This window comes from Thalassophryne amazonica, chromosome 20 (assembly GCF_902500255.1).
Source record: "Thalassophryne amazonica chromosome 20, fThaAma1.1, whole genome shotgun sequence".
In the NCBI taxonomy this organism is placed as follows: Eukaryota; Metazoa; Chordata; class Actinopteri; order Batrachoidiformes; family Batrachoididae; genus Thalassophryne; species Thalassophryne amazonica.
The window spans coordinates 42420629-42440984 of NC_047122.1; the positions used below are offsets into that span (position 1 = coordinate 42420629).

A 20356-nucleotide genomic window follows, 5' to 3' on the forward strand; every position below is an offset into this window, starting at 1 on the left:
GTGGCAGAGGAAATCCGGGTGGTTCCCGTTCGACGTGGACGGACGTCTCCTACCTTCGAGCCTGCCCACACGACACCAGTGGAATTCGGCTTAACCCCAAATTGTCAATTGTTGTATTAGTTGTGCACGTTTCACAACAGTAAAACCTTGTTATTCACCTTCTCCATTGTCCGTTCATTTACGCCCCCTGTTGTGGGTCCGTGTTCCTACACTTTCACAACAGATCTTCTTAAATGTGGCCACAATTTGTAAAATGTGGACTCAGTATTGTCTTGACACATAAGTGTTGGCTATTAGTCAACAAACCAGCAAACACATTTCCTCATTAGAAATGGATCTGGTCAGAGTGTATCATCATGGTTTGGGCGCACAAGGACATATAGAGAACTCCAGCTGCCCAGCATGACATCATCTGGAGTTTAAGCACATTAAAAAGGATGCTGAGGGCGAATTAAGTTGCGCCCCATCATGAGGATGACATGGTAGTATCATTTTGAACGAAAGGAAAACATGCACACGTTTTATTATAATTCAAGGGCTCAATTAAAGGAAAATGTGCGCACGAATTATCACGGCCAGCAAAACGTGCACACGTTTTATTAATTTGTGGGCTCATTAAAGGAAAACGTGTGCACAAATGATCATGGCCAGAAAAAAATATCACTTTAAGTGACCTCTCCCGGGTTCTGTAGATATTGTACAGGGACATACGTAATGCAACTGGCATAAATATAAAACATGACGGTGGCTGCAGGGAAAGTCAGACGAGCTCACTGCTGCAAAAGCAGCCGATGCATGACGAGACTGAATGTCAACTAAAACTCATTACGCAGCCACCATGACACAAGTCCAGTACTGTGTCTGAAATGTGCAGCCTAAGTGGCTTATAAAATGACTCCCAGAGCAAGATTTCCTCAATTTCCAAGCACTGTTTCACACCTAATTATGTTGCATTGACGCCAAGAAGTCTGGCTTCCAATTAGGGTGCAGAACGGCTCTGCTGCAGCGTAACCCAGGGATACTTGTTCGAGATGTTTCTATGGTTGCACTCCTTTTAGTTTTGTTTGCAACTAAAATGAATTCCATCAGCTGCTCTGTAATAGGCTCCTTCAGACATCTCTCTGTCCAAATGTGTGTGTTGATATTTACCTGTGTTATAAAACAAGCTGGCGATGAAGGTGCAGTTTCTGAAGAAGGTGTGGGTGGATGTGATGTCTTCAAAGTAGCACTCCTCAAACACCGAGTCCTCAAACACCATCGACTTCATCTTCAGGTTGAGGAACCTTATAACAGGTTTGGGAGCGTTTAATTGAAAGGGTTTGAGAAGCAGTGTCACATTATTCTTGTGCATTATTGAGGTCATATACAGGTAGGTCCATAAATGTTTGGATGTTGACCTTTTCCCTGCGTGGAAGCTCATAAAGGCAATGAGAAGAATTCAGCTTTAATTTGACAGCTTTTGAATTCAAATTAGTGAACACTGGAGGAGTTGCAGCACCATTTACTGTACTGTGCAAAACATTTAGACACATTTAATGTGCTAATATAAGTAATGCTACAGCAATCAGACATTTGATCCCAGTGGCTTTGACCTTCAGCTAAATCACTGACCTCTGGCTGACCTTGCCAGGGAAATTCTGGAATCCACCTACGTGTGTGCCATATTTGACCACCTTGGGCTGAATATCAAATTCCTTGACGTTGACATTTTAATTGTCCACCAACAATGTAATAAAATTATCAATGTATATTTATTTATTTATCTGTCTGTTAGCAGGATTATGTCAAAACTACTTCACGGATTTGGACGAAATTTTCAACACAGATACATATCATACCATGGAAGACTCTATTAAATTTTGGAGGTGATCCAGATCTGGATCTGGATTTTGGATCAAAATTTCCATTTATATAGGCTTTGAAGGATTACTTCAAAACGACTTCACGGATTCTCACCAGATTTGCTCCAGAGATAGATATTAGGGCATGGAAGACTCCACTGCATTTTGGTGGTGATTGGATCTGAACTGGCGGATGTCAGAAATCTCTGACTGCTCGTTTTATTTTATTTTTTTTTTTAAAAAGTCATTCATTGACATGCAAAGTTTGGTAGAAATCATCAAAAGAAGCTGGAAAATTTAGCAAATATGACCTTGCTGGGGAATTCTTGAATGCAAACTGAAATAACAAACTTACAATTTGACCTTTAACCCCAATTACCTTGACACCAGTGATTGACCTTTGGCAAATCTGATCTCATCTGGGCACCAGAACCCACCTAACATATATACGCCAAGATTGGTGAACATCTAAAGGGACAAAAAACAAAAATGTATTTTGACCTTTGACTCCAATAACTTTGAACTTTGCCTTTAAAGGGCAGTTCTGGGGTTGACTGTCATCCACATGTCAACTTTGATGGAAATCACCTAAAGGACCTCGAAGGACTAGGGAAGCAAACAGACAACCAAAACGTTGACATTTGTTCCCAATGACAATGACCCCAGTGAATTTCAATGTATTTATTTTGTTTATATAGCGCCAAATCACAACAAAGCTGCCTCAACCTTACCAACCCCTAGAGCAAGCACACAGGAGACAGTGGTAAGGAAAAATTTCTCTGATGATTTGAGGAAGAAACCTCAATCAGACCAGACTCAGAGAGGTGACCTTTTGCTTGGTCCTGACCAGTGGTGGGCACAGCTAACCAAAAAGTTAGCTTTGATAACCGTTAATCAGCTAACTGAAAAGTTAGCTTTTATAATGAAGGCTCAGTTTACCCATAATGCATTTTGGCATCTGTGTGTGTTAATGTTCAAAACTTCAGAATTAGTGCATTATTTTAAAATTAAAAGATATGTGTTATATTTTCACTTTGTAAAAATGACAGACTTGACATTAATGTAGTTAAATGATCCAGATTAATTTGGTTTATAAATCAAAACCAGTTAAACCTGCTTTTCTTTGAGGACTTTGGCCTCACGGCTGGACCGCTGTATGACTTTTTGCAGCAGCAGCAGCAGCCTGGTGGCCAGGCAACCAGGCCCCTTCTGCTGGGGTAGACTTGAGCTCAGCTCCTCTCAGCTGCCTGACTGCTGCAAAATATGTAGCAGACAGGAGCCAACATGTATGATTTTAGGGTTTTTCCACTGTTACTAACTATGTAAAAAAAATGTTAGCGGACTAAATTAGCTGAACTAAAATTTAGCAGAAGCTAACTGGTCCGCTAATGGGTTTTGAAGTTAGCTTTGATAATTAGCAGATTAACATAACTGTGCCCACCACTGGTCCTGACCAATGACTGACCTTTGATAAATTAGGTGTCTCCTCTGCAATATGACTAATCCACTTTTTGATGTGCTGGAAGAAAAAAAGCTGCAGTGCTCTTACTTGTCATTGAAGTAGTATCCTTGGCGGTGCACCTGGTTTTCCAGGGTGAAGTTAAATGTGATGTGCTCCACTCGCTCCTTAGTGAACACTTTAGTGCGTGACTCGTACTCCTGCTTCTGGATGTACTTGATCATGTCGGGGAACCACACCGTCAGGCCGTAGTAGCTGTGAAGTCACGGCAAGACAAGCCAGATGAGACTAAAGTGTAATGAGTAAAATGAAGAAGGTTTGGTGAGCTGGATGTTTACCTGAACGACATGGTAAACCAAACCGCCATGAGCATGAAGGTTGTCCTTTTAAACTCTGGGCTGAAGCAGGCGACAAGGTTATTCCGTATCTGGGATTAAAATGACATGAATATGAAGCTCAGCTGAGCAGACAACTTCTTTTATTCCCCCTCTCATTTCTGGCTGATTGGAAGATGTGATTTTAACCCGCACTCCTTTATTCTTACAGCGGTCTTACTTCTAAAAGTAAAGGCTTGTTCATTAAACATGTTATTCAGCAGCAGTTTGAGAAGATGATAGAGGACGTAGGCATGTGTTTGTAATACTCAGCGTGGGCTGAATGCAAATAAAAGTCAGGCGCACGGCTTATGAAATGTGTCTCCAGAGAAATGTTGCTGCAACAGTGTGGAACACAGTGAGAAACGCATTCAGTCGTGCACAAATGTGAAAATTCATGACAGACTTAGTAACAAAAAAACAACAATTGTCCCTCGACAAAATGCACAGTTTTTGTTGAAAGTCATCAGAGTTGCTCCCGGTGATGTAGTGAGCGCCTTGCATGGCAGCACCCTGACATCGACGTGTGAGTGTGTTTGTGTGAATGGGTGAATGTGAAGCATCATTGTACAGTGCTCTGAGCATCTGATGCAGATGGAAAGGCGCGATATAAATGCAGTCCATTTACCGTTATGAAGCGATGATGCTCTTCACACAGACGTCAATAGAATTCCCATTTACATTATCAACAGTAGAGCCTAATAATTTAGTGATAAAATCGGGCATCACATAACATCCGACGCACACCATCAAAATTTTATTTAATTTATTCACAAGTATAAGTTGTGCTTGTCAGGAGAAATTCCATCCTTCCGTACGTCCTTCTGGCCAAATTTTGTGTCTTAAAACTCAAGAACTGTAAAACTCTCAAAATCAAAGTTTTTAATACATTAATACTGGCAGGTCAAAGCTCTGCCCACCAAAAAAAAATGTATTTCTGACATTTATAAACGCCTTTTTTAACCTTAATTTTGGGTTTCAAGTAGGAAATATACCAGAAGACCTGAAATGCTCATACTGCCCACTAGATGGCGAAAAAAGCTGCTCAAATGTGCAGCAAGGTCTCAAGTGTTTATTCATTTGAGAATTTAACTTTTGGCAAAAATAAGATCAGCTGACAACCACAAATCAACTTACAGTTATGTCTGTTACCCTTGTGGGCAGTTAATTTACTTGTGGTTAGTTATTGGTCTTTTCTAATCCATTATTTTATTTTTAGTCCTCTAATTGTTTTTGTTCAGTCCACACTAGGATTTGGTCTTCCTGTTATTTGGACAAATTGAAGGAAGGTCTTTTTGATGTCACATCAACCATTTAAACTTTTGTTCCTCTTCACTCACCTGTTGTGTCAGACTCATAATCTTCAGTCTGTAGCGTTGCCAGACCGGCGTGTCTGTGCCAGTGTCCACCAACTCATCCATCTGCTTCACTGTCTTGATTGTGGTGACCTTGGATTAAAAGAAGGCAGCCATCCTTCAGAGACAGACGCTCGTGCCAGTACGGCTGAATTCATTATATATATATATACACACACACACACACACACATACGAGGTCTGTGAGAAAAGTATCCGACCTTTTTATTTTTTTCAAAAACCATATGGATTTGAATCACATGTGATTGCATCAGCCAAGCTTGAACTTTCGTGCAGGAGTTTTTTACAGGAGTTTTTTTCATGGAAAGAAAAGCGGAGGGACGCGCCACGGAGCCGTTCATTACGCGGCACAAAACCACCTCCGTGTTGGTCTCACAGGACGGCTTTCAGGTGGCTTTCAGACGGCTGTCAGTTGCTTTTCAGTCGTGTGATTATCCAAGAAATTGAGCATTTGCTTTGTGCCATGCGGCTCCACCGCGACGCGCGGAACTCCACTCCTCTTTCCATGACACAAACTCCTGTAACAGTGGAATGTGCCGTTCATTTCTAAACTGGACGCTGTCTTGATCCGGTATGTCGCTGGACTAGCACAGGAATTGTGAAAAGACGTGGACATCAGCACTTTTTCGGCACATTGAGACAGACGTGCGGAGGAGTTCCGCACGTCGCGGTGGAGCAGCATGGCACAAAGCAACACCATGATGAAGCCTCACAGGACATGTCCAAGGGCATGTCCAGCTCATGCTCAATTTCTCGGATATTCACACGACTGAAAAGCAACCGACAGCCGTCTGAAATCCACCTGAAAGCCGTCCTGTGAGACCGACAAGGAGGTGGTTTTGTGCCGCGTAATGAACGGCTCCGTGGCGCGTCCCTCCGCTTTTCTTTCCATGAAAAAAAACTCCTGTAACAGTGGAATGTGCCGAAAAAGTGCTGATGTCCACGCCTTCTGCCTTTTTGTGAAAGTCAGATGACGTCCCGGATCAACAAAGCCTTCACGTTGGAAATGATCTGGTTGTTTCAGCGAGGTGTGAACTTGTCGATCGGCGCTCGGAGCGCAGCGCGCTCTCAGACGCTGTGGGCGGTCTTTAAACCGTCTGGATCACTCCTTAATCTGTGTAATCCCCATAAAATCGTCCCTGAAAGCCATATTAATTTTCCGAACGGTGTCCACCTGGAGGTCTCTCACAGTTTCTGGAAAAAATTGATGCAACAAAGCTCCAAATCGTTCAGACATTTATTCACAATAAAAAAACGACGAGAGGGGTGGACCAGTGCTCACACAAAGCCTGCTCACAGGCGAATGACGCAACCGACAGGCGTGAAAAAACTCACGCATGCGCACGAAGGTTCAAGCTTGGCTGATGCAATCACATGTGATTCAAATCCATATGGTTTTTGAAAAAAATAAAAAGGTCAGATACTTTTCTCACAGACCTCGTATATAAATATATATACACATGCATAAATATATATATATATATATATATATATATATATATATATACACTCAACAAAAATATAAACGCAACACTTTTGGTTTTGCTCCCATTTTGTATGAGATGAACTCAAAGATCTAAACCTTTTTCCACATACACAATATCACCATTTCCCTCAAATATTGTTCACAAACCAGTCTAAATCTGTGATAGTGAGCACTTCTCCTTTGTTGAGATAATCCATCCCACCTCACAGGTGTGCCATACCAAGATGCTGATTAGACACCATGATTAGTGCACAGGTGTGCCTTAGACTGCCCACAATAAAAGGCCACTCTGAAAGGTGCAGTTTTGTTTTATTGGGGGGATACCAGTCAGTATCTCGTGTGACCACCATTTGCCTCATGCAGTGCAACACATCTCCTTCGCATAGAGTTGATCAGGTTGTCAATTGTGGCCTGTGGAATGTTGGTCCACTCCTCTTCAATGGCTGTGCGAAGTTGCTGGATATTGGCCGGTCCAGAGCATCCCAAACATGCTGGGTGACATGTCCGGTGAGTATGCCGGCCATGCAAGAACTGGGACATTTTCAGCTTCCAAGAACTGTGTACAGATCCTTGCAACATGGGGCCGTGCATTATCCTGCTGCAACATGAGGTGATGTTCTTGGATGTGTGGCACAACAATGGGGCTCAGGATCTCGTCACGGTATCTCTCTGCATTCAAAATGCCATCAATAAAATGCACCTGTGTTCTTCGTCCATAACAGATGCCTGCCCATACCATAACCCCACCGCCACCATGGGCCACTCGATCCACAACATTGACATCAGAAAACCGCTCACCCACATGACGCCACTCACGCTGTCTGCCATCTGCCCTGAACAGTGTGAACCGGGATTCATCCGTGAAGAGAACACCTCTCCAACGTGCCAAACGCCAGCGAATGTGAGCATTTGCCCACTCAAGTTGGTTACGACGACGAACTGGAGTCAGGTCGAGACCCCGATGAAGACGATGAGCATGCAGATGAGCTTCCCTGAGACTGTTTCTGACAGTTTGTGCAGAAATTCTTTGGTTATGCAAACCGATTGTTTCAGCAGCTGTCTGAGTGGCTGGTCTCAGATGATCTTGGAGGTGAACATGCTGGATGTGGAGGTCCTGGGCTGGTGTGGTTACACGTGGTCTGTGGTTGTGAGGCTGGTTGGATGTACTGCCAAATTCTCTGAAACGCCTTTGGAGATGGCTTATGGTAGAGAAATGAACATTCAATACATGAGCAACAGCTCTGGTTGACATTCCTGCTGTCAGCATGCCAATTGCACGCTCCCTCAAATCTTGCGACATCTGTGGCTTTGTGCTGTGTGATAAAACTGCACCTTTCAGAGTGGCCTTTTATTGTGGGCAGTCTAAGGCACACCTGTGCACTAATCATGGTGTCTAATCAGCATCTTGATATGGCACACCTGTGAGGTGGGATGGATTATCTCAGCAAAGGAGAAGTGCTCACTATCACAGATTTAGACTGGTTTGTGAACAATATTTGAGGGAAATGGTGATATTGTGTATGTGGAAAAAGTTTTAGATCTTTGAGTTCATCTCATACAAAATGGGAGCAAAACCAAAAGTGTTACGTTTATATTTTTGTTGAGTGTATGTATATATGTATATATGTGTATATATATATATATGTGTATATGTGTATATGTATATATATAAAATGGTAAAAGGGGTGGGTGTTTATAAGCCTTTGGTTCTGCCTACATTCTTTCGGCTAAACTAAACTGTGAAATTGTTTGAGATTTTTTTTGTTAAGTATTGATGTGTGCTGAATAAACTCATTCATTCGTTCAAAGTAGTTGCATGAAGTTAAAAAAATAAAACTCTTTGAGCTGTGCTTTTTGGGGGATACTCACAGTAAATACCCTCTCTGGGTATCCTTTAGCTCGCATGTTAACATCGTGGACAAGCTTTAGAATCATCCAGCCTTCATCATGTTTTCCATTCTGTGCAAGAAAATGAATGTGGCATCATCTTTAGACCAAAACAAACAATCAGAAGAAGTAGTTTTTCCACAAGATGCCCTGCAGTTTATTTGACCTGAGTATTGTGTTCATATATTCAGTAACAAGTTCAGAAAGAGAGTAAGGAGTGAACCTCCAGGTAAAAGCGCGGGCTCTCTGGCATGGCATTCAGAGAAGCAATGGCAGCCACTGAGGGAAACGCGCACACCAACACAAAAACACGCCAGCTATGGAACTGGTATGCTGAGCCCATCTGGAAGCTCCATCCTGAGAAGAAAACACACACACAAGCTTGCAGCCTTTAAGTTTTGTTCATGTGAGGCATTATCGTAAAGTGCTTTGAGTGTTTGATGCAGATGGAAAAGTGCTAAATAAATACAGTCCATTTACCATTTCTGTGCAAAAAAAACATTAAATTCCATGTTTTCCATTACCCATAATGCAATGTGGCATTTGCTACAGAACAAGTGTACAGTTCAGGAGTGAAAGCAAGCCGGAATGCAGCCTATACCATCCTCCACAGCCGGTACACAGAGGCCTCATAAGAGCAACGTTCACCCCTGCACACAACGCGAGCCCTTTCAATTTTCAAGCAGATTTCTCCAAAATAAATGTACATTTGATGAATACATGAAAATCATCTACAGAATGTGCCGCCCATAACGTGCTGAAGTACATTTTTGTGCACTGAACAAAAGTTATCATTTCCAGTAGGCTACTGAGAAACATACTGGATGATTATCATCCTTGTTTATGTATAGTACGAAGCGTTATACTTTATGACTGAGGCATAGCACCTTATAGTATTTTCTGTGTTTGTCTGTTCAAATAAAAAGCATCAGCAGGACCCTAGAAGAAATCAAAAAGCCTGCACAAGCATTACTCTGTGCCACCAGCAGGTGGCAGTGCATTTTCCCTTTCTCTGTTATTTTCAGGAAAAAAGAACAGATTGTTGCATTGTTTAATGATGTTGACGATGTTCTGTTGTTGTTCTGATGTTATTTGCCAAAAAATGATGTTCGCACTTTGCCTGAAAATAAATGTTTTGCAATAAATGACGTTACGTGTCTAATAGTATACATCATGCACTAAAGGATGTGACAGCAGTCGTTAATATCTTTAATATGATGCGAGCAGTGTTGCCACAGTTACTTTGAAAAAGTAATTCAATTACTGATTACTCCTTGAAAAAGTAACTAAGTTAGATTAATAGTTACTTTTTTAGTTACTTTCCCCAGCTGTTGACAACAACCCTCTGCCACCTCAACATGACAATGATACCTGTTTTGCCAAAACTCACTTTATACAAAAAAAATATGGACTCACTCAGTTCTGAGGAATAAATTATGGAATCACCCTGTAAATTTTCATCCCCAAAACTAACACCTGCATCAAATCAGATCTGCTCATTAGTCTGCATCTAAAAAGGAGTGATCACACCTTGGAGAGCTGTTGCACCAAGTGGACTGACATGAATCATGGCTCCAACACAAGAGATGTCAATTGAAACAAAGGAGAGGATTGTCAAACTCTTAAAAGAGGGTAAATCATCACGCAATGTTGCAAAAGATGTTGGTTGTTCACAGTCAGTTGTCTAAACTCTGGACTAAGTACAAACAACATGGGAAGGTTGTTAAAGGCAAACATACTGGTAGACCAAGGAAGACATCAAAGCGTCAAGACAGAAAACTTAAAGCAATATGTCTCAAAAATTGAAAATGCACAACAAAACAAAAGAGGAACGAATGGGAGGAAACTGGAGTCAATGTCTGTGACCGAACTGTAAGAAACCGCCTAAAGGAAATGGGATTTACATACAGAAAAGCTAAACGAAAGCCATCATTAACACCTAAACAGAAAAAAACAAGGTCACAATGGGCTAAGGAAAAGCAATCGTGGACTGTGGCTGACTGGATGAAAGTCATATTCAGTGATGAATCTCGAATCTGCATTGGGCAAGGTGATGATGCTGGAACTTTTGTTTGGTGCCATTCCAATGAGATTTATAAAGATGACTGCCTGAAGAGAACATGTAAATTTCCACAGTCATTGATGATATGGGGCTGCATGTCAGGTAAAGGCACTGGGGAGATGGCTGTCATTACATCATCAATAAATGCACAAGTTTACGTTTATATTTTGGACACTTTTCTTATCCCATCAATTGAAAGGATGTTTGGGGATGATGACATCATTTTTCAAGATGATAATGCATCTTGCCATAGAGCAAAAACTGTGAAAACATTCCTTGCAAAAAGACACATAGTCTGGATCTTAATCCAATTGAAAATCTTTGGTGGAAGTTGAAGAAAATGGTCCATGACAAGGCTCCAACCTGCAAAGCTGATCTGGCAACAGCAATCAGAGAAAGTTGGAGACAGATTGATGAAGAGTACTGTTTGTCACTCATTAAGTCCATGCCTCAGAGACTGCAAGCTGTTATAAAAGCCAGAGGTGGTGCAACAAAATACTAGTGATGTGTTGGAGCGTTCTTTTGTTTTTCATGATTCCATAATTTTTTCCTCAGAATTGAGTGATTCCATATTTTTTTCCCTCTGCTTGGTCTAAAAAAGTAACCGTTACTGACTGCCACAATTTTTTGTTCTTGATTTCTTATAGTGTTTCTTAAAGCCAGAAAGTTGCCATTTGAAATGACTTTAGTTTTGTGTCATGTCTGTGATCTGCTTTTTTTTCTACAAAATTAAACAACTGAATGAACATCCTCCGAGGCCGGTGATTCCATAATTTTTGCCAGGGGTTGTAGTCACCCTTTCTTGACTTCAATGAAAAAAAAATACTTGTTTTATAAAAAGTAAAATAAAGACATCTTTCTTGACCTCTTATTTAACTGTTGACAGCAATGTAACAGTAAAACTTGCAATTTCTAACCTACATTGTTTATAAATGTAACTATTTAATTCTTTCTAACATTTTTCTAACATCTCTCTAAACATTTTACTTGTCGAAATTCTTATTATTATAAGTAGTATTAGTAGTTGTAGTAAAAAAAGGCTTCAAAACTGGACCTGTAATCTAGGGGTGTTGTGGGGGGTGGGGGGCACATCCCTGCCCCACGCCCCCAGTCCATCTGGATTCGCCCCTGCTTTGGTGTTTGAGCACAAAGAATGGATAACATTTAGTTATGCAGAAAACATGACCAGATTTCCAGGTAAGAAAGTTTTATTGCATTTTCACATCATGTGGTCCTCAGAAAGAGAGTTTAGGTACATTTGAGTGGAAAATAGTGTTAGTTGTTGACGTGTTGCGGAGGATCATCTGATTTTAGTGAGAAGATACAGAGCGGCTCAGCTCAGAATTCTAAATAAAGGAGAAAAAAGCATAAAAATGTTTTTTGTAAAGCTCAGTGCAGATGTGCTGTTGTCACCGTGCTTTAAGAGGTGAGGACGAGCTGCTGCAGAAAACTGCAGATGAAAAGCTCACAGCTTGCTTAAAGTGGGTAGTTCAGTCGAACCCCGACCTCCTGCCCACGGACCAAGTTTAATGCTGCATATCGACCCACAATGCAAAAATAATAGTAACGCACATTGACTTGGAGAAGTAACTTTAATCTGATTACTGATTTGGAAAGATTAACGCGTTAGATTACTCGTTACTAAAAAAAAGTGGTCAGATTAGAGTAATGCGTTACTAAGTAATGCGTTACTTAGTAAGGGAGGAGGAGTAACAGGACGACAAGGACAGGAAGGAGAGGAACAGTAGCAGCCAGTAAACCAGTAGCGATCAATATGTCTGGTATTGTATTTGTTTTTTTTAATTTATAATTTTAACTTTCACTTTTGATGCTCTGTGTGCTTCTTATCCCGTATGCTGTTCAGTGACGCCAGTAACGCGTCACCGTTACTTAGTAACGCGTCACCGTTACTTAGTAACGCGTTACTCTAATCTCTTTTTTTTCAGTAACGAGTAATCTAACGTGTTAATCTTTCCAAATCAGTAATCACATGAAAGTTACTTCTCCAAGTCAGTGTGCGTTACTATTAGTTTTGCATTGCATGTCGATTGCATTAAACTGGGCCTGTGGGCAGGAGGTCAGGGTTCAACTGAACTGGCCACTTTTCCCACTTTCAGTGAGTTGCAAGCTTTTCAGCCGCAGTTTTGCACTGCAGCTCCGAGTTGAAAAAACAGTTGTCATCTCTCAAAGCGCAGTGACGACAGCCCACCTGCACTGAACTTTACAAATACATTTTAACACTTTTTTCCCTTTATTTAAAATTCTGAGCCGCTGAGTGTCCTTGCTAAAAACAGCTGATCACCGATGCCTTAACAACTAACACTTTTTTCCACCCAAATGCATCTAAACTCTCTTTCTGAGGACGAGATGACATAAAAAATAAAATAAAAAAACGCTGAAAAACTTTCTTACCAGTCAATCTGATTGTGTTTTCTACATAAAAGTTATCCATTCTTCCTGCTCAAATGCCAAAGCAGGGGCGAATACAAATGGAAAGGGGGCATGGGGCGGGGCAGGGACGTGGCCCCCTAGATTAAAGGTTCACTTTTGAAGACTTTTTTTTTTTTACTCCTACTACCAATACTACTATAATACTTTCAACAACTAAAATGTTTAAAGAGAATTAAAATGTTAGAAAAATGTTAGAAAGAATTTAATAGTTACATTTATAAACAATGAAGGTTAGAAACTGCAAGTTTTATGAGGTCAAGAAGGATGTCTTTATTTTATTTTTTTTATAAAACAAGTATTTCTGTTCACTGAAGTCAAGAAAGGGTGACTATAAAGTGGCAACATGGGTTATAATTTTCATGTTGAGGTGGCACAGGGGTGTTGTTGGCAGCTCCTGAAAGTAACTAATAAAGTAACTAGTAATCTAGCTTAGTTACTTTTAGTAACTGGACTGCCTTTTTCAATGTAACTGTGGCAACACTGGTGTTGCTATACAACACTACTGGAACCTCAATTTCCCTGAGAGCGTCTTCCCAAGGGATTAATAAAATTCTATCTAATCTAATCTATTCTAATCTGGTACAGTCACAAAAAATCCAGAAAATTACAGTTGTGTTCTCGCCAAGCTTTGGCAATCTTCATACAGTCATATTACTGAAAAATGTTGTGTAATATCAGGCTACATCAGTAGAGAAACACAAACCTGAACTCTTCCAATGGTTTTGCAGTGTGGTACCACAATTGATTATGGCTAATGGCAAAACACCGACTAAGGGAAATGCTTTGTAACGATGAATCCTGTGTTTTTGATTCCCCAATCAGTTGGACTTACCTTTCCCTGATATGAATATCAAAATCACCTTTTGTATATTCCGCTAGGTTTAACCATGATGCAGCCATTGCAGAGTTTACTCACATGGACACTCAGGTATGACTTTACTCACCGTAATGTGGGATTATAGCCCAGGCCATAGCGGATGCGTATATTCCTCCAATCATCCAGAACATGCAGAGCCAGCTGAGGTGTTCGCCGCGCTTCTCTTGGGCCAGAAATTCAGAATAGTAAGAAAACACGATGGGAATCGAGCCGCCGATCCTGCAAATATCAGAAACCCTCTGAGCCCAGAACTGAACATTTAAATGACCCTGAGAAAAAATAAATTAGAAATGAGAACTGAAAAATGTTCATTTATTTCTCCTGGACAACTATGAGGTCTGTGTGCAAACCAAAATGACATGATGGCTTATTCTCCCGTCTCAGTTTTATCGCTGGAACACAACCACATGCAAAACCTTAAACTAGCCTCATTCTAGCTTCAAAAGAGATCTTAATACATTCTAAAATAATTCTCAGAGACACAATAGAAACTAAAATTAGACTGAAGTCAGAATCTTATGTTTGAACTGTAGAAAAGCAAAAACATTGACCAGTAAAATTTTCCTCTCGGGGCACGGCGTACTTGACAGTGCTAACCAGTAGTCTTAGCAATTAGCATGAACGTATTCAAAATGTTTAGTGTTAATCTAGTAATTCCGGGAACGCTTTCATCGCGCTTCGACTGACAAATGAGGGTTTTAAAGGTGGGTCAATGTAGATCTTAACGAAATGTGAAATATTGTGTGTGTAGATTGTACTTTGTGATGTCATAAAGCTGGTTGTCGAAATACAGGAGAAAAGTTAAAATTTACTCCAGCTCTGCCTCAAATTTTAAACAACTCATCTGTGACCAAAGGGACATTTAGTAAAATCTGTCCCCTGTCTGTGGTGTTACTATGTTACTACACAGTTACTACACAGTTATGCAGGGACGATCACATGACCGAAACGCAGCAGCTTCCACCATACGACACATTCTGCATATCTATGACAGGATGACGTAACCAACACTGAAGTACTGAAATTTGCCAACATGTACAGCATATTCTACCATCAGCGAGAGACACCTTTGTTGGATCGGCCATGTCAAGCAAATAGACACAGGCCTGAATCCCAAGTATCTCAGTTCACCTGTATATAGTACAGCAGAGACTACCATTCTAGGACTAGGCTTGTCAGCACCTCTAACTATTGAAGCTGCACCATCGTCTCTTGCAGACAGGTGGATGCCAGATATTATCTTCATATGGTCTCTTTCCAGTAGTAACTGAATCAGACTTGGAGTTATGTTACTGTGATTATGTAATTATGTTGCTATATTAATGATTAATTTAATTTGTGACCTCTGAGGTTTATCCCCTGATAGATTTCCACAGGCTACATAAATTAAGTGGCAAATGAAAATCATCCCAATCAAAGCTCAGGCTAAACATAAAAAAAATGTAATAAAATTCTTAATTACCCAACACCTGAGAGGAGTCGGCAGAACAGAAAGGTGCTGTAACCCTGGACGAAGGAGGAGAAGAAGGAGAAAATGCTGTTGATAGACAGAGAAATGAGAAGAGACTGCCGACGGCCTATCCGGTCCGCAAGAGCGCCCCAAAGGAAAGCTCCAACCATCATCCCAAAATATACAATCAGACCTGTGGAAAGCAGAAGAACATATAACTACGACTGCACAGACCTCACAATTGCAATTGTAAATATAGATTTAAGGGGGGGTTGTTGTTGTTGTTGTTAATGCACTTAAGCTCAGTCTGCACTGACCCGTACCCTGGGCAAACATTGATAAGCATACCATTAACAGGTGACACTTTTCCACAAAAGACTTTTACAAAATACAGTTCAGCAATTTTGACCTTTGACCTTATGACCCCAAACTCAACAAGCTTCTTGGGGTTGTCATGCTTAAAATACATACCAAATTTGGTGACAATCAGGCCATAATGAAATAAGTTATTGCACCAACAAGGTCGGCAAAACCACAACCCATAAGAATGTAGGACTTTCTTACCCAGCATGCTTTTGTTGGGTTCAGACAGGCACATGTCCTTCTCGGCACTGGGAAGAACAAACCCAACCACAAAGATCTCCACACCATCCGCCATAAGAGCCAACCCCAGCACAAAGTAGAGGGTCCACTGGAACTTCCCGTGACCACACTCTTGCAAAATGGTCTCATACTGTTGAGCCAGCTCTTCCTGGTCCTTCCGTCGCTCAGCTTCAGTCGTCCCACTGTCTCGGAGCTGTTGAGCACCGGCCTTCACTGAGCCTGGCCCTCCGGCCAGGCTACCCTTGCCTGAATCAGCCTTGGGGATCCCTTGGTACTCCCCCTCGTAAATCTCGTCATCTTCATCGTGGCCCTCTGTAGAGTCACTGTGGCCGCCTTCGTCATCGTTGGTCGTCACACTGTCTCCACGGTAGTAACCACCGTCCTGGCTTCCTTGCATCGGGTAGTCGTCGTCGTCATCCTCTTCGAAACGGCTGTAGGAGCGCCTGCTGTACTCATCAGACATTCGATCCATTGAACGGTTTGCCTTCTTGGAAGCTTGTCGCTTGACTTCTTTGGCAAGGTCTTTGGCACCTTTAATGAAAGCAGTCCGGTTTTGGTAACCTTCTTCCATTTTAAAGAGTTTCAGTAGATTCAAAGGCGGTCAAAGGAAGAAGTTGTGAGGCTTGTTTATGGTGCTGCTGTCAGAATCAGAGTTCAGACTAAAGTTCTTCTTATGCCTGGAAGGAAAATTAAAACTGCAATTAGCTGATTTAAGTGAAATCGATAATGCCTTCAGAATCATTCAACCATGTCAGACTTGGTTTTCATGAACAACCAGAGAGATGATAAAGGGCAGCTTCTATGCGCATTTCTAGCCACCTATCAGTGCACAGTCACGTGTTTTTCTTTCAGCAAACAACTTTCTTTTCTCACTTAGCAAACCAAAACACCAAAGCAGCCTCTGGTGATACATTTCCATCTTGCACTTGTTGCACTTCCATATCTGCTCTGTGTCCTTGTGTGTCCCATATGGGTTGGAGTAATAGACAACAAGATTTGAACAGCAAGAGTAATTTTCAGCTGATGTTTTGGTGCGGAAATGCCCTAAGTGCCTCATGGTTCAGGGTTTTAGAGCTACAGTATGTAACTAAACGCATCACTGCAAATCTGGAAGTGGTCCTTGGGTATAATATCCAATAACTTGCATGAAAACCACTTAATTATGTTCCAGTGGCAGTGCATCCAACAACCCTGCAAGATAAAATAAGTATTGAACACGTTACCATTTTTTTCCACCATCTTTCTCAGTAAATATATTTTGACCAGACAGCAGTAACAACCCAAGTAATACACACATACAAAGAAATCAAAAAAACAGATGTCCATAAATTGTTATGTGTAATAATGTGAAATGACACAGGGGACAAAGTATCGAACACTTGACGACAGGGAGATGCAAAAACACATGGAAAGCCAACACACCAGCTGAAATCTATCAGCAATTAGAAAGAAATCCTGCCCCTTGTCAGTGCAAATTATTATCAACTCCCAACTAATGGCCTATAAAAGGTGTCTCATTACCAAGTTGTCACACAAGAAACATCTCATGATGCTTAAAAGCAAATAGCTCTCTCAAGATCTTTGCAAATGCATTTAGGCATCTAGATGCGGTGAAGACAGTGTGCTGAAGTTCAAACTGAGCATCAGAACAGGGAAGAAAGGGGATTTAAGTGACTTTGAATGTGGCATGGTTGTTGGTGCCAGACGGGCTGGTCTGAATATTTCACAAACTGCTGATCTACTGAGATTTTCACACACAACAATCTCCAGGGTTTATAGAGAATTGTCTAAAAAGAGAAGACATCCACTGAGTGGCAGTTGTGTCAACAAAAAATGTCTTGTTGAGGTCAGAGGAGAATGGGCAGACTGATTGAATGGATGACTGCCTGATCCATATCATGACAATATGGCCCATGTCTCTGAAGAATGTCTCCAACACCTTGTTGAATCTATACCACGAAGACTGTGACTATGACTGTGATGAAATCTACCACTGTAGCTTCACTGATTAAACACATGAAGCTCTACATTCTCCTAACTAGAAACACTCAACGGCTGCTGATTTTAAAGAACGTACGTGCTAAAAGTACATGAGGCCTGAAATTGAGAAAAGGAAGTACTGAAAATGTGTGCTTGGATGTAATATCACCTCTTATTTTGCAAATGTTTCCAAAGGACATTTCTAAGACACCAGGTGGCGTAGTTATTTGCCATTAGTTCCATACGCTTGCATTACGAGAGTAACGGCTCAATGTGCAACAAAACACTGTGTCACTTTGAATTCACTTTGAATTTTCAGTGCACTCTGAGAGAACACAGTCACTGCAGCTTTCATTTTAACCTCTGAAGAACAAGGCCTGACAGGTAACAATGGATGACTGGGAAATGTCTTTTTTCCATCTATTCATTTACAAACACACACACACACACACACACACACACACACACACACACACACACACACACACACACACACACGTACTAATGACTTTGTTCAGTCACATTAATAAAACTGTGCAATGCAGCTGAGACATTTTACAACCCTATTTGCTGAAAATGAACTCATTAAAATGCATAAAACCAACCAGATAAATCATGAAAGGGTTTTTTTTTTTCTCCCACGTTAGTATAAACAGTTTTATATTCATTTATACATCTGGGATAGACAGGAAGCCATATTCCAGCAAGCTGCTCTGAGCAAATTCAACAGTCTGAGAATACACCATTATAAGGCTGCAGATCTTTCACTGTTAGTGTGATTGCTGTCATTACTTACACATTTCAAAGCCGGATGATGTTCTTATAGTATCTTGGGGGGGGGGGGTGTTTGTTACAAGGATTATAGAAAAACTACTGAACTGATTTTCATGAAGCCTGGCAGAACGGTAGAGTATGAGCCGGGGGAAAACAGTTAGAATTTAGTGCAGCACTATGAGCACTGCAAGATGGGGTGTTTATCGATATTTTCATCCTATTCTAAGGAAATCATACATGCATCTGAATGAGAAAAATCATGCATGTATGGATTAATGCCTGATTTTTCTCATGCATCTGCATGAGAAAAATCAGGCATATAGATATTAATCCATATGTGCATGATTTCTTGTGGTTCTGAATCAAGACTGTTTCATTGTTTTGTCTTCATTGCTTGTAAACAGTGAGTAAATGGTAGCCTTATTTAGCCATTAAGATAATTAATTTTTATTTAATTTTTAATTAATTATTTTTGGGTTTTATTTAAAATAAAATACTACTACTAATAATAATAATAATAATACATTCCATTTATAGGCGCTTTTCAAAAAACATAAGGTAGAAAGGTAGAGCTGGGTGTCGTCTGCATAGCAATGAAACTGAATATTGTGTTTCTGAAATATATTAGAGGGGGAGAAGATAGATAATGAAACAGATGGGACCAAGGACAGAGCCTTGGGGAACACCAGAGGAGAGGGGAGATGGCTATGATGGGAATGTTTTTAACTGAATATACTGAGAAAATAAATAAATGCTCCAAATACAGAGGATGACAGTATACATTCATAGAGGATCTTTGTTTGATTTTCAGCATGATTGCCATGTAGTCACACCACAGTATAAGATGCATTTATCAAAAAATACATCATGAAGAGGAAAAAAAAAAACATCTACAAGTCACATTTATTTTTGAAATATGCATTTCACAAGAACTCTAAAAAAAAAAATAGTCTGCAGAGAGTACTCACTCACAAGAGCATAGGCTAAATACCATTAATGTTGCGTTTCTTGTTTCCACTGTACTGAAAATGTACCGAAACATGATTTTGTGCACTGATACACCCTGATTTTTGGCATATGTCACTTCGAATGTCACATAATCCGGAAAAAGTGATACCCAAAAATTCCAAAGATAATTTAACAAAACTTGAACTGTGCGGCATACAGGCCAAGTAAGAAACTGATCAAATGTGGTGAGGATACAGGGGGAAAAATAAATACATAAAATCTTATGCAAGACATTTTTAGAGGTTTTTCATAAAAATAAGCCACAAACATACAGCATAATTTAATGGAGCAAATATTGTTTGGTTTCATATGAAGCCTTGATAGAAGTATGGGCTCAATCAGAAATGAAATCTTTCGGGGAATTACCAGGTTTTCATATATCAAGCAGCTCCAGTTTGCAAAAAGGCGAGTATAAGAATTAAGTCTGGATTTGATCACTTTCTTGAATAAAAATCATCTCTTCTGTTCAACCATGAAGGTGACTGGTGATGTAAAAAACAATGGTTGCACGATGCACAGGTTCTCCAATCACAGCCACAGAAACTTATAACTCCTGGGTGCCAGGTGTCTTGGTGACTTCCCTCACTATAGACTCTTTCTTGCAATATTACTCCTCTGTAAACTGTATAAACAATAACCCTGATATTTAGTGTGTACAAATTACTTACAGAGGGTGCACAAAAACAGCAGATCTTGATCATTTCATTTCACAAAAAAATTTGGTCTCTG

The 20356-nt window shown here is 40.5% G+C and overlaps 1 protein-coding gene across 2 annotated transcripts in view; it reads right to left on the reverse strand.

Annotated features, from left to right (window-relative positions):
• The window catches only part of LOC117501402 (synaptic vesicle glycoprotein 2A-like), a 39102-nt gene that overhangs the window by 17036 nt on the left and 1710 nt on the right, over positions 1 to 20356 (reverse strand). The window contains exons 2-11 of one of the 2 annotated variants that reach the window (XM_034160281.1): positions 16507 to 16540; positions 15827 to 16473; positions 15275 to 15455; positions 13880 to 14031; positions 8646 to 8779; positions 8405 to 8494; positions 5015 to 5122; positions 3639 to 3727; positions 3391 to 3555; positions 1150 to 1283 (exon numbers count right to left, since the gene is read on the reverse strand). In XM_034160281.1, the coding sequence (XP_034016172.1) occupies positions 1150 to 1283; positions 3391 to 3555; positions 3639 to 3727; positions 5015 to 5122; positions 8405 to 8494; positions 8646 to 8779; positions 13880 to 14031; positions 15275 to 15455; positions 15827 to 16436 (1663 nt within the window). In that variant the 5' untranslated portion in view covers positions 16437 to 16473; positions 16507 to 16540. Of the gene's footprint in view, positions 1 to 1149; positions 1284 to 3390; positions 3556 to 3638; positions 3728 to 5014; positions 5123 to 8404; positions 8495 to 8645; positions 8780 to 13879; positions 14032 to 15274; positions 15456 to 15826; positions 16474 to 16506; positions 16541 to 20356 lie in introns of those variants that run through there. The other variant, XM_034160282.1, reaches the window with a different exon arrangement.